Here is a 14216-nt window from a genome sequence, read left to right as displayed (position 1 = left end):
ATATTATTCTATTCTTGTTCCTTGAATTACCTTGATTGTCTTATCAGATGAACCACTCACAATTCTAGTGTCGTCAAACTGTACACAAGATATACCTAAAATGAAAGATTGGACATATAAAAAATTATAGTTTAAATCATGGAGCATAATAATGTATTTCCCATTAAACAACCTCTATATACAACAAGAACCAACATATCAAAAAAATTATCTTTTTTATATTTTCTGGTAGGATTTTTTGCAGTAGACAAAAACAACTGTTTGATTGGATACCATTCAAACAAAAAGCACCTTGGCTCAAAATTACTATTCTGTAATATAATAACAAATAATGATTCACTTTCTGTTTTTATGTTTTTGAATTTATCTTATCTTATGAATTTTTAAAATAGACTAATATTAAAATGAAACAAATAATTAATGATTTCCAATAAAATATTAACATGTTACCTCATATAATCACCTTAATTCTCAAGTTAATTATAAAATGCTATTCAGTCATTCATTTTTCAGTTTTGTAAATAATTTAATAAATGGTTGTTCATTTTATTCAGGTGTATCAAAGTGAAATATTCCCTTGTTGTTACAAACTGTATAAATAATCAACATTCTAAAAGGAAAATGTATGCAGATTTAGCTTTTTATTACAGGAATTTCCCATGGTATCTGTGGCTAATTCAAACTTAAGGGCATACGATACAGTTACAGGGGAGGTAATGACGTTGCTAACGCAAAATGTTATTTTCGCGACGTCAAACTGTGACATATCGGGAAAAGATGCATTTTTCGACTGGTTTTTATCATTCAAACTGATTTGATTTGAAAACGAGTGCATGGACCCCTATTTTTTAAAATGACATTTTGTTTCATTTTCCAGGTAGATTATGTGGACCAAATTTTATAAAACTGTAAATAGTGCAAATTTTTTATTTTTGATAAATGTACAGCAAAAAATGATGTTTTTTTCTAACTTCATGACCATTTGATAAATATGAGTTATTTCTGAATAAAAAATGCATAAATTTTTAGAATACTTATAGAATACAGAAATTACAAATTATTTAACAAAAAACAATTTGTGTTTATCTTTTAAAACAAAAAAGTTACGTCTTTCTTTCGAAAGGAAAAATAAGGCCACAAATCCGAATTTTGAGCAAATATACAAAATTTTGACCTCATTTAACTCAAAAAGTAGCACAAGAAGGTATATTTTTTATTGCATATTTGATTTAATCAGGTAAAAAATAGACTATATGGAAATTTTCATCAAACTGTAAATACAGGATCAAAACTGTATTGTATGCCCTTAAATTCTCAGAAATTGACCTTGAGAGAAACTATTCCAAGAAGCCAAGTTTCATTATATGAAATAAAATATTAATACCTCAACTAAGGCAATTTTATTAATCTGTAGCTAATTAAACTTAATAAAAATACCTTGACTATGGCCTTCAAAGGTTCTAACAGTACATCTACCATTTAACCAATTCTGTCTCAATCTGTATCTCTCAGCAAACACTTTCTTCCACTGAAATAAACATTTCCTTATGTACAACAACAACAATAATACTTTATTTCAAAAGAATTACATTTAGTTATACAAGCAAACTGTCCTATAGCAAAACAACAACGGGATGCCTGATTGGTCTGAAATTTTAAGGGCAGATACACTTTGACCTAACGAACAAATTAATCTCGTCAGATTTGCTTTAAATGCTTTGGTTTCTGAGATTTTAGCCAAAAACTGCATTTTACCTTATGTACTATTTTTAGCCATGGTGGCCATCTTGGTTCGCAGGCAGGGTAATTTTTGAAACAACATACCCTAATGATGATTGTTGACCAGTTTGGTTAAATTTGTCTCAGTAGTTTCAGAGGAGAAGATTTTTGTACAAGATAACAAAAAGTTATGAAAAATTGACAAAAATTTACTATAAAGGGCAATAACTCCTTAAGGGGTCAACTGACCATTTTGGTCATGTTGACTTATTTGTAGATCTTACTTTGCTGAACATTATTGCTGTTTACAGTTTACCTCTATCTATAATAATATTCAAGATAACCAAAAACGGCAAAATTTCCTTAAAATTACAAATTCTGGGGCAGCAACCCAACAACGGGTTGTCCGATTCATCTGAAATTTTCAGGGCAAATAGATCTTGACCTGATGAACAATTTTACCCCTGTCAGATTTGCTCTAAATGCTTTGGTTTCAGAGATATAAGCCAAAAACTGCATTTGACCCCTATGTTCTATTTTTAGCAATGGCGACCATGTTTGTTGATAGATCAAAACTTCGGATACAATTTATAAACTAGATACCCTAAGGAACATTCAAAGCCTTCGGGCCAGGTGAGCTAATAAAATCATGTACTGAAATTAATTTCAAACAAACCTGGATACTTCCTTCTGGTGACATGTGACTGATGACTTGTTTGTGTTCTGCGGCCTTTGAAAGCCGCCATTTTTGTTGACAGCAAAATTTTCTCCATAGTGATGGTTCTTCTGTCAGCTGTCCCCAGAGACAACAAACCTGGGCAGCCTTACATAATGTTACTGTACCAAAAAAATAATAGCACTGATTACCAGAGAATAATTTTAGAAAAAAAGATGAAGAAAAACATAAAATTTTGTTGTTTGGAGCTGGATATTTTTGATATATTATTGTTTTTTGTAGAGTAAATAATTTTACTGGATGATTTTGTTTTAGAAAGACAACAGAACTTATATATCAATCTTTTGTAGAAATGATATATAACTTCATTGGAAAAACAATGCTTTCTTATAATTACATTATATGTTACATAAAAATCCACTTGGGTACTTTATTCAAAATATGCTTCGGACAATTCTTTTACACTCCAATAAAATTACAAACTAATTAGATTGTTTGTATTTTTCATATAAATCCATTTGGTTGCTTTATTCACAAATACACTTCAGTCAAATCTTTTTCACACCAATAAAATTACAAAATAAATAAGATTGTTTTGTATTTTTCATATAAATCCATTTGGTAACAGTGCTTTATTCACAAATACACTTCGGTCAAATCTTTTTCACACCAATAAAACAAGTGAAACTGTGAGCTACTGCTCACTCACTGATGATATCCCCACCACAAGTGGATAATTTTAATAGTGTAAAAATATGCAAGTGTTCGGTAAACAGGAAGTTGTTGAGTGATGAATCTGAAAACGCATCACACGGTATAGCTGACTTGTATAAATCCTGAAACCAAATTTCAGAAATCCTTGTATTGTAGTTCCTGAGAAAAATGTGACGGAAATTTTCAACTTGGTTATCATGTGTAAAATAGTACAAGTGTTCGGTAAACAGGAAGTTGTTGAGTGATGAATCTGAAAAAGCATCACACGGTATAACATACTTATATAAACCCTGAAACAAAATTTCAGAAATCCTTGTATTATGTAGTTCCTGAGAAAAATGTGACGGAAATTTTCAACTTGGTTATCATGTGTAAAATAATACAAGTGTTCGGTAAACAGGAAGTTGTCGAGTGATGAATCTGAAAACGCATCACACGGTTTAGCTGACTTGTATAAATCCTGAAACCACATTTCAGAAATCCTTGTATTGTAGTTCCTGAGAAAAATGTGACGGAAATTTTCAACTTGGTTATCATGTGTAAAATAATACAAGTGTTCGGTAAACAGGAAGTTGTCGAGTGATGAATCTGAAAAGGCATCAAACGGTGTAGCATACTTATATAAACCCTGAAACCAAATTTCAGAAATCCTTATATTGTAGTTCCTGAGAAAAATGCGACGAAAAATATTCATGGGACGGACGGACTGACTGACGGAAGGACAGACAGAGGTAAAACAATATACCCCCTTTTTTCAAAGCGGGGGTATAATTACAAAAATAGCATTAAATTCTTAAATAAAAAGACCAAGTATTAGTCTTAACTAGAGTAATCAAGTATATACTTACTTATTACATTGACTTAAATCAATAGAAAATGAAACTATGTTTTTCGGTTTAGATTATCAAATTAAAGACCCAACAAAAAATCTTAATCAAACTTTTGCTTTATTTTTGTGCATGTTTTGTGTGGGGTTTCAACTTTTATTCAAATGGGACAACATCCCTAATGTGCCTCGAAATAAGGAACTCAAAAGTCACGTGTAAAGAAAACATCTCTGTGTAAAGATATTGGACATGTTTCTATTTTTTACAAATGACTGAGCTTAACCGTGTGTGGTGATTAGAAAAGTAGAGGAACATAGAATAAATGTGTAACCAGATGCTCCGCAGTGCACAGCTTTATACGACTGCAGAATTGAACCCTGAACGGTTGGGGCAAGTATGGACACAACATTCAAGCTGGATTCAGCTCTAAATTTGGATTGTGATTAAATAGTTGACACAGCATAGGTTTCTGACACAGAATGAATGTGGTCTAATGAACTTAAAATTTTAGTTTTGCCTTTGAGCAATACACTATGCTGTTGAATATTAATCCTCTCAAATAAATGTTTGAAGAATTTTTTTTTTTATTTATGAAATCTGAAATGAGAAAAATTTAACCCCCCCCCCCCCAATTTTTTTTTTTCACATCCCCCTTTCTCTTATTCCAAAACTGATCTCAATTCAAATTTCTAATGAAGTTTGCAACAATAACTATTCATTTAAATACATCATAAAATATTAAAATGTAAAAAAGGTGTTTGTTATCACTGAACTTGGTAAAGATTGTTTTAATTTATCAGTTGGTGGTAAAAGTGAATATACATTGAATATTGTATAAAACAATGATTTAAGTTGATTCAACTATTATTCTGGACAAAGAAAGATAACTCCAATTTTCGAAAATTTCTTGCTATTGCACAATATTGTGCAATTAGATATTTCTTGCTATTGCGCAATACTGAGCATTTGAAAATACTTGCTAATTGAAGATTTCTTGCCATTGCGCAATACTGTGCAATTGAAAATTTCTTGCTATTGCACAATACTGTGCAACTGAAGATTTCTTGCTATTGCTGAATACTGTGCAATTGAAAATGTCTGCTATTGCACAATACTTAATATAATAATTATGGATCCTGATTTGGACCAACTTTAAAACTGGGCTCATAATCAAAAATCTAAGTACATGTTTAGATTCAGCATATCAAAGAACCCCAAGAATTCAATTTTTGTTAAAATCAAACTTAGTTTAATTTTGGACCCTTTGGACTTTAATGTAGACCAATTTGAAAACAGGACCAAAAATTAAGAATCTACATACACAGTTAGATTTGGCATATAACAGAACCCCAATTAATCAATTTTTGATGAAATCAAACAAAGTTTAATTTGGAACCCTTTGGGCCCCTTATTCCTAAACTGTTGGGACCAAAACTCCCAAAATCAATCCCAACCTTCCTTTTATGGTCATAAACCTTGTGTTTTAATTTCATAGATTTCTATTTACTTATTCTTAAGTTATGGTGCAAAAACCAAGAAAAATGCTTATTTGGGCCCCTTTTTGGCCCCTAATTCCTAAACTGTTGGGACCTCAACTCCCAAAATCAATCCCAACCTTCCTTTTGTGGTCATAAACCTTGTGTTTAAATTTCATTGATTTCTATTAACTTATACTAAAGTTATGGTGCGAAAACCAAGAATAATGCTTATTTGGGCCCTTTTTTGGCCCCTAATTCCTAAACTGTTGGAACCAAAACTCCCAAAATCAATCTCAACCTTCCTTTTGTGGTCATAAACCTTGTGTCAAAATTTTATAGATTTCTGTTTACTTAAACTAAAGTTATAGTGCGAAAACCAAGAAAATGCTTATTTGGGCCCTTTTTGGCCCTTAATTCCTAAAATTTTGGGACTGAAACTCCTAAAATCAATCCCAACCTTCCTTTTGTGGTCATAAACCTTGTGTTAAAATTTCATAGATTTCTATTCACTTTTACTAAAGTTAGAGTGCGAAAACTAAAAGTATTGGGACCACGACAACACAGACGACGACGTCAACGTCATACCAATATACGACCAAAAAATTATCAATTTTTGCGGTCGTATAAAAACTATGGAGCTATTAAATGTGTTCAAAGTATTAAATTTTCAAAGAACTTAATTATTGTGTTAAAAAGGGGATATTTTACCACAAGGAGCCGCATCACGAACGGATGTTCCGGGTATGCTAATTTATGAATCAAAGAGCAGATTGCTCTGAGGGATACGATTGCCGTTGTTTCATTGACACATGACTGTATACATGTAGCTGGATAATATTATTTTCAAAACTAATTCAACTGCATATTTAAAATAGTTACAAAATAGCCAATCACGGATAAAAGTGTATGAACAATGTAATCAGGCCTATGTTTTATTTTTGTACTATCAATTCCAAGTTTACTTTCCACAGCAGTCACTGAGACTCAGACTGAGAGAAGGTATTTCACTTCGTATCTTATCACCTATTTTCCTACGTTAATTCTAGGAGGAACCCCATTCCTAACTCTTTAAATATTTAATTTCCTTTGGGTCAGTGATCATGACTCCTTTCCGTACACATTTATCGGTTTAAAATGCGATTGTTTTTTAATATAATACAACGTTTATTGACAGAACGAGCTAATACTCGAAATGTTGTATTGGGACCGTTGTTTTGATTCAGAATTCACGGAAGTCTTCCGGAAGGGAGACAACTCGAAACGATAATATGGAAGACTCCATTTCGCCTGAAGGGGTGTTCGACGATGAGGACTAATTTATTTTAATTTAAATGATGCATATATGATTTAAAATTATGCAACAACAATAACCTTCAATAGCAGACATACATAGAAAAGATCCTATGAGTTATAAATTAATTAATTGAGTGGAGAATCCAGAGCAACCATTCAATCCAAAACCCCTTGAAGTCAAGAAAACTATACGCATGCGCATAATTTCAAAAACAAACCCTGGAGCGAGAACGTACAAATGTATATTAAATGTTTATTAAACGACCTAGATGGTTCTCTATTTCTTTATGGAAGTACAATCTCAAATATCAGTTTCATAACGGTAACATATAAGAAAAACTCCACTTCAGTTCTTAAATGACCGAAATAGATTTATCGGAATTCAGAGAACTCTCGCATTTTATCAAAACTGGGAATTCCCTCTGACGTGTTTCTAAATTTATAAAAATACTAAATATAAATACTGCTTAATTCTGATTTTCCGTGTTGTTTAAAACACGCATATAAGTCAAGGAAATTATTAAACATGAAGATTATGAAAAGAACATTATAGGAAAGTTGTTTAAGTTCAATCCCTTTGTTATTTTTTACCTTTTAAAGCAAGACAATCATAAGAATCTGAGATGTTCCTTAATGTTTAGAATAAAACGATTGACGTGAGGGCAATGCTCTGAGCCACCGGTATAAGTCTACAGATTGCTTGAAAGCAATCGTATCCCAAAAAAGTAATCTCACTTAGTACCTCGAAAATTTAACCACATATGTGAAAATGTATTTTGAAACGAGCTATCATACATAAGTTTACGATATGGACTGCGCTACAGGAAAAAACGTTACCATTACCGCCTATGTAATCAAAGAGCAGATTGCTCTGAGGGATATGATTGCCATTGTTTTCATTGACACATGTATACCTGGATAGTATTTTTTTCAAAACTAATTCAACTGCACATGTAAAATGTAATTTACGTAATATGAATAAGTACTCAACCTTAAAAAATAGCCAATCCCGGATACAAGGGTATGAATAATGTACTTATTGTGTTTATTTTTTGTACTATCAATTCCAAGTTTACTTTCCACAGCAGTCGCTGAGAGTGAGAGAAGGTATTTCACTTTGTATCTTATCACCTATTCCCATACGTTAATTCTAGGAGGAACCCCATTCCTAACTCTTTAAATATTTAATTTCCTTTGAGTCAGTGGGCATGACTCCTTTCCATACACTCCTCTGTTAAAATTGCGATCATTTTTAATATACGGTAATACGACGTTTATCGACATATAGGGGAGACAAGCTGGAGGGGTGTTCTAGTTACACCTTAACGATATGGACCACATTTATTCTAATTTAAATGATGCATATGATTTAAAATATGCATCAACAATAACCCTCAATAGCAGAGAGACAGAAAGGATCCCATGAGTTTCAAATTAATCAATGGAGTGGGGAATCCAGAGCAACCATTCAATCTGATACCCCTTGAAGTCAAGAAAACTATATCCATGCGCATAATTACCTAAACAAACCCTAGACTTGTGATTTGGAGCAAGAACGTACATTAAATGTTAATTAAATGACCTAGATGGTTCTCCATTTCTTTATGAGAGTACAATATCAAATATCAGTTTCATGACAGTGACATATAAGAACCAGATGCTCTGCAGGGCGCAGCTTTATACGACCGCAGAGGTTGAACCCTGAACGGTTGGGCAAGTATGGACACAACATTCAAGCTGGATTCAGCTTTAAATTTGGATTGTGATTAAATAGTTGACACAGCATAGGTTTCTGACACAGAATGAATGTGGTCTAATGAGACTTAAAATATTTTTTTTTCCTTTGAGCAATTCACTATGCTGTTGAATATTAATCCTCTCAAAAAAATGTTTGAAGAAATTTTCTTTTTATTTATGAAATCTGAAATGAGAAAAATTTAACCCCCCCCCCCCATTTTTTTTTCACATCCCCCTTTCCCTTTTTCCAAAACTGATCTCAATTCAAATTTCTAATGGAGTTTGCACCAATAACTACTCATTTAAATACATCATAAAATATTAAAATGTAACAAAAGGTGCTTGTTATCTTTGAATGGTAAAGATTGTTTTAATTTATCAGTTGGTAGTAAAAGTGAATATACATTGTATATTGTATAAAACAATGATTTAAGTTGATTCAACTACTATTCTGGACAAAGAAAGATAACTCCAATCAATTGAAAATTTCTTGCTATTGCACAATATTGTGCAATTAGATATTTCTTGCTATTGCGCAATACTGTGCAATTGAAAATATTTGCTATTGCACAATACTGTGCAATTGAAGATTTCTTGCTATTGCGCAATACTGTGCAATTGAAAATTTCTTGCTATTGCACAATACTGTGCAATTGAAGATTTCTTGCTATTGCTGAATACTGTGCAATTGAAAATTTCTTGCTATTGCACAATACTTAATATTATAATTTTGGATCCTGATTTGAACTAACTTGAAAACTGGGCCCATAATCAAAAATCTAAGTACATGTTTAGATTCAGCATATCAAAAAAGCTCAAGAATTCAATTTTTGTTAAAATCAAACTAAGTTTAATTTTGGACCCTTTGGACCTTAATGTAGACCAATTTGAAAACGGGACCAAAAATTAAGAATCTACATACACAGTTAGATTCGGCATATCAAAGAACCCCAATTATTCAATTTTTGATGAAATCAAACTAAGTTCAATTTTGGACCCTTTGGGCCCTTATTCCTAAACTGTTGGGACCAAAACTCCCAAAATCAAACCCAACCTTCCTTTAGTGGTCATAAACCTTGTGTTTAAATTTCAAAGATTTCTATTTACTTAAACTAAAGTTATGGTGCGAAAAACCAAGAATAATGCTTACTTGGGCCCCTTTTTGGCCCCTAATTCCTAAACTGTTCAGACCAAAACTCCCAAAATCAATCCCAACCTTCCTTTTGTGGTCATAAACCTTGTGTCAAAATTTCATAGATTTCTATTTACTTAAACTTACCGGTAAGTTATTGTGCGAAAACCAAGAAAATGCTTATTTGGGCCCTTTTTGGCCCCTAATTCCTAAAATGTTGGGATCAAAACTCCCAAAATCAATCCCAACCTTCTTTTTGTGGTCATAAACCTTGTGTTAAAATTTCATAGATTTCTAAAGTTAGAGTGCGAAAACTAAAAGTATTCGGACAAAGACGACGACGACGACGCAGAAGACGACACCAACGTGATAGCAATATACGACGAAAAATTAAAATTTTTGCGGTCGTATAAAAACTCCACTCCAGTTCTTATATGACAGAAATAGATTTAGCGGAATTCAGAGAACTCTCGCATTTTATTAAAGCTGGGGAATTCCCCCTGGCGTTTTTCTAAATTTATAACAAGAGTGCACACGCTGAAATGTCTCGCCTTTATACTAATCATTGATATTATGTTGATAGTCCTAAGTATAAAGCTAAGCTTTATTACAACTGTCACATAAACTTAACATTAACCAAGATAACTCAACAAAGACCAATGAACCTTGAAAAAGAGGTCCAGGTCAGATGAACCATGCCAGGCAGACAGGTACAGCTAACAATGCTTCTATACAACATATATAGTTGACACATTACTTATAGTTTAAGAAAAATAGACCAAAACACAAAAACTTAACACTGTGCAATGACCCGTGAAAATGAGGTCACGGTTAAATAAAACCTGCTCGACTGACATAAAGATCATAAAATATTTCCATACACCAAATATAGTTGACCTATGGCATATAGCATTAGATAAAAAGACCAAAACTCAAAAACTTAACTTTGACCACTGAACCATGAAAATGAGGTCAAGGTCACATGACATCTGCCCGCTAGACATGTACACTTAACAATCATTCCATACAACAAATATAGTAGACCTATTGCATATGGTATGAGAAAAACAGACCAAAACACAAAAATTTAACTATAACCACTGAACCATGAAAATGAGGTCAAGGTCAGATGACACCTGCCAGTTGGACATGTATACCTTACAGTCCTTACATACACAGAATATACTAGCCCTATTGCTTATAGTATCTGAGATATGGACTTGACCACCAAAACTTAACCTTGTTCACTGATCCATGAAATGAGGTCGAGGTCAAGTGAAAACTGTCTGACAGACACGAGGACCTTGCAAGGTACGCACATATCAAATATAGTTATCCTATTATTTATAATAAGAGAGAATTCAACATTACAAAAAATTTGAACTTTTTTTTCAAGTGGTCACTGAACCATGAAAATGAGGTCAAGGACATTGGACATGTGACTGACGGAAACTTCGTAACATGAAGCATCTATATACAAAGTATGAAGCATCCAGGTCTTCCACCTTCTAAAATATAAAGCTTTTAAGAAGTGAGCTAACGCCGCCGCCGTAGCCGCCGCCGTAGCCGCCGCCGCCGGATCACTATCCCTATGTCGAGCTTTCTGCAACAAAAGTTGCAGGCTCGACAAAAACACTAAATATAAATACTGCTTGATTCTGATTTTCCGTGTTGTTAAAAACACCCATATCAGTCAAGTGAAATATCAAACATAAAGATTATGAGAAGAACATTATAGGAAATTTGTTAAAGTTCAATCCTTTTGTTTGTTTTTACCTTTTAAAGAAAGACAATCATACGAATCTGAGATGTTCCTTAATGTTTAGAATAAAATGGTTGACGTGAGGGCATGGCCCCGAGTCAATGGTATAAGTCTACAGATTGCTTGAAAGCAATCGTATCCCAAAAACAATTAAAGATATTGACCCAACTGCGCATGACACACACATTTGCATCATTACCCATGTAAATGTGATATAGGCTTAATGATGAAACTAAGAACCCATGGATCCATCAACCTAGAATTGATCCTTACGACATTTGAATTTACACAATAATATATGTTTTACAACTGATACAACTAATTAAACTTACCTGGATCAAAATAAGACATAATTTTATGAGCCAAGCTGGTTGGCAGCCATGTAAGAATATCTTGGCAGTTGCTTGGACAACCTCTGTGGAGATTTGGAGCCATTTTAACCGACAGAAGATGCATTTGGGGTAAATCACAGTACATCTGTAACAAAAATACATTTCATCAGTAATTGCATTTAGACTTGAGTATCTTTGAATTTGTAAATGCCAGAATCTAATGCATTCTGGGTAGTATTTTAAAATCATACACCAAAACGTTGAGATTGGTACAAAATGTTTTAAACAATGGAAATTGAACCAATGATGTAACATTATTTTAATTTTGGTGTACAAACATTGAGATTACCCATAGTTCTTTTAAAAAAGATGCTGATACAGTGAATTCTAGCCTATGACTTTGCTTGTATTAATTTAGATTCCATGGGATGACACATGCCACCACGTCCTTCTCTCTTTAACCTTTACTCAGTACTAAAGGTAAAATATTTCTGCTCCAAAAACAATAAATCCTGTATTTTAATTGGTTGAATTATGAGTTTCAGTTGTAAAATGAGTGAAGGATACTCCATGAAAAGTAAGACCTCAAGAAGAAAACACTAACAATATCTCAAGGAACCATTGCTTCACCCAACCTTAGGACTTTGGATAAACATATGCATTTGTTCTTCACCCCATCTTCAATCATCTTATTTTAAACAAGAATTTGTCCTAAGTACACAGATGCCCCATCCACACTATCATTTTCTATGTTCAGTTGACTGTGAAAATGGGGTAAAAACCCTTATTTGGCATTTAAATTAGAAAGATCATCATATCATAGGGAACATGTGTACTAAGTTTCAAGTTGATTGTTGACTTCAACTTCATCAAAAACTACCTCGACCAAAAACTTTAACCTGAAGCGAGACAGATGAACGAACAGACGAATGAAAGGATGGATGAACAAACAGACAAATGGATGCACAGAAAACATAATGCCCATACAATGTAATTGGGGCATAAAAATCAAAGTAGTTTATTCCTTGTGTCATAAATTAGAGTAGTATTAAATTCAAAATAAGTCATTATGTTAAATGAAGCCATCAATCAAAAAAATTGGGGTCAAAATGAAGGCAAGAATTTCAGGTACCATCACAAATATCTGCATAGATAAACACAACAGTCTCAGCTTTTCACATTAAGCACAATAACAAACTTGAAGGATGCTGAACAGATATGTAAACCATCAGCAAACAAGACAAACTTTATACAAAATCACAATTAAATTAGGTCATTTATTCAAAAGAACTATTGCACTTTAAAATAATGAGTTGAAAAATATAAATTAAAAATTGATTTCAATGAAAATTTACAATGATAACAAAAATATGCAAGGATCCATATTCTATCTCAGTCATATTAACTAGATTATTGATAACTCCATCAAACAAATTTATTTAAATGAAAACTTTTGAAAACAAAACAATGACAAATAATCCTAAATTGTTTTCTGTGGTAACATGTATCTAAATCACATACATACACATACAGATCTGTAAGAGTACAATGAAGGTATGATGTATCAAATTCTGTTTAACTATTTAAAAAGTATTAGTGGCAACTTATTGGAATACTCCTGGGACTATTAACGGAGATACCAAATGCTAAACGTCTTTCTCACAATTGCCCTGATGAATAAAATATGAAAATAATCTATTTAGTGAAATGGGTCTGTCACATAATGTTGGTATTAGGATAGTATGACAGTAGAAATCCATACCTAAAGTGATATTTTCAATGACTAGAGAAGATCATTAAATTAACAGTGTTTTTTCTGTACATAAGAAAATCATCAATCATTAGAAGAGCTTGTGAAAGGATCCAATGTTTACTGTTTCATTTCAACACAAACAGGTTGTAACTTCAGAATTTAATATTGTCTAAAGGCAGTAAACATTTGGTATTGACACAATCAAATAACAGGTCATAACTTCATTTGAAGAATAAAATGCTTTGCTGAGCGCAGCCTGATACGACTGCAGAGATTGAACTCTGAACAGTTGGGGCAAATTTGGACACAATATTCAAGCTTGATACTGTCTGAATTTGGATTGTAATAAAAAAATTTACATAATATAGGTTTCTGACACAAAACAAATATCAAGATCTTACAAATCTATTGCCCAATACTTTGCAATTAAGGATTTCTTCTTGAAACTTTTCAAAAAATTTGAAATTTGAAAAAAATTTGAAAAAAAAAAATTGCCCCTTTAGAAGGTTCCACTAAAGTCAAAATATAGGACACTTCATAAACATCTAAACTTTGCCTGTATTTTTCAAACTATAATGATAGTCCTAAACTATGAGAACATATATGTTCATTTAAACATACTAACATATACATGATATACACACTGTGTAAATTGTAACCAAACTTGAAATTGTTATGGTATGGCCAAACAGGTTCTTGAGGTGAACACTAAATTTTTCCCAAAAATTTACTTAAAATTGGTATGGACGAATACTGTTACATGTAATGCAGGGCAAGCTCATGTTGAACTAGA

The 14216-nt window shown here is 32.5% G+C and overlaps 1 protein-coding gene across 5 annotated transcripts in view; it reads right to left on the bottom strand.

Annotated features, from left to right (window-relative positions):
- Positions 1–14216, bottom strand: part of LOC143073870 (uncharacterized) — a 59018-nt gene that overhangs the window by 19815 nt on the left and 24987 nt on the right. For all 5 annotated transcript variants that reach the window (XM_076249570.1, XM_076249571.1, XM_076249572.1 and 2 more), the window contains 4 exons: positions 11671–11815; positions 2396–2556; positions 1438–1528; positions 31–95 (listed from right to left, as the gene is read on the bottom strand). In XM_076249570.1, coding sequence (XP_076105685.1) covers positions 31–95; positions 1438–1528; positions 2396–2556; positions 11671–11815 — 462 coding nt within the window. The remainder of the gene's footprint in view (positions 1–30; positions 96–1437; positions 1529–2395; positions 2557–11670; positions 11816–14216) is intronic.

Source organism: Mytilus galloprovincialis, chromosome 1 (genome assembly GCF_965363235.1).
Source record: "Mytilus galloprovincialis chromosome 1, xbMytGall1.hap1.1, whole genome shotgun sequence".
Classification (NCBI taxonomy): Eukaryota; Metazoa; Mollusca; class Bivalvia; order Mytilida; family Mytilidae; genus Mytilus; species Mytilus galloprovincialis.
This window is presented reverse-complemented; position numbering and strand designations above follow the sequence as displayed.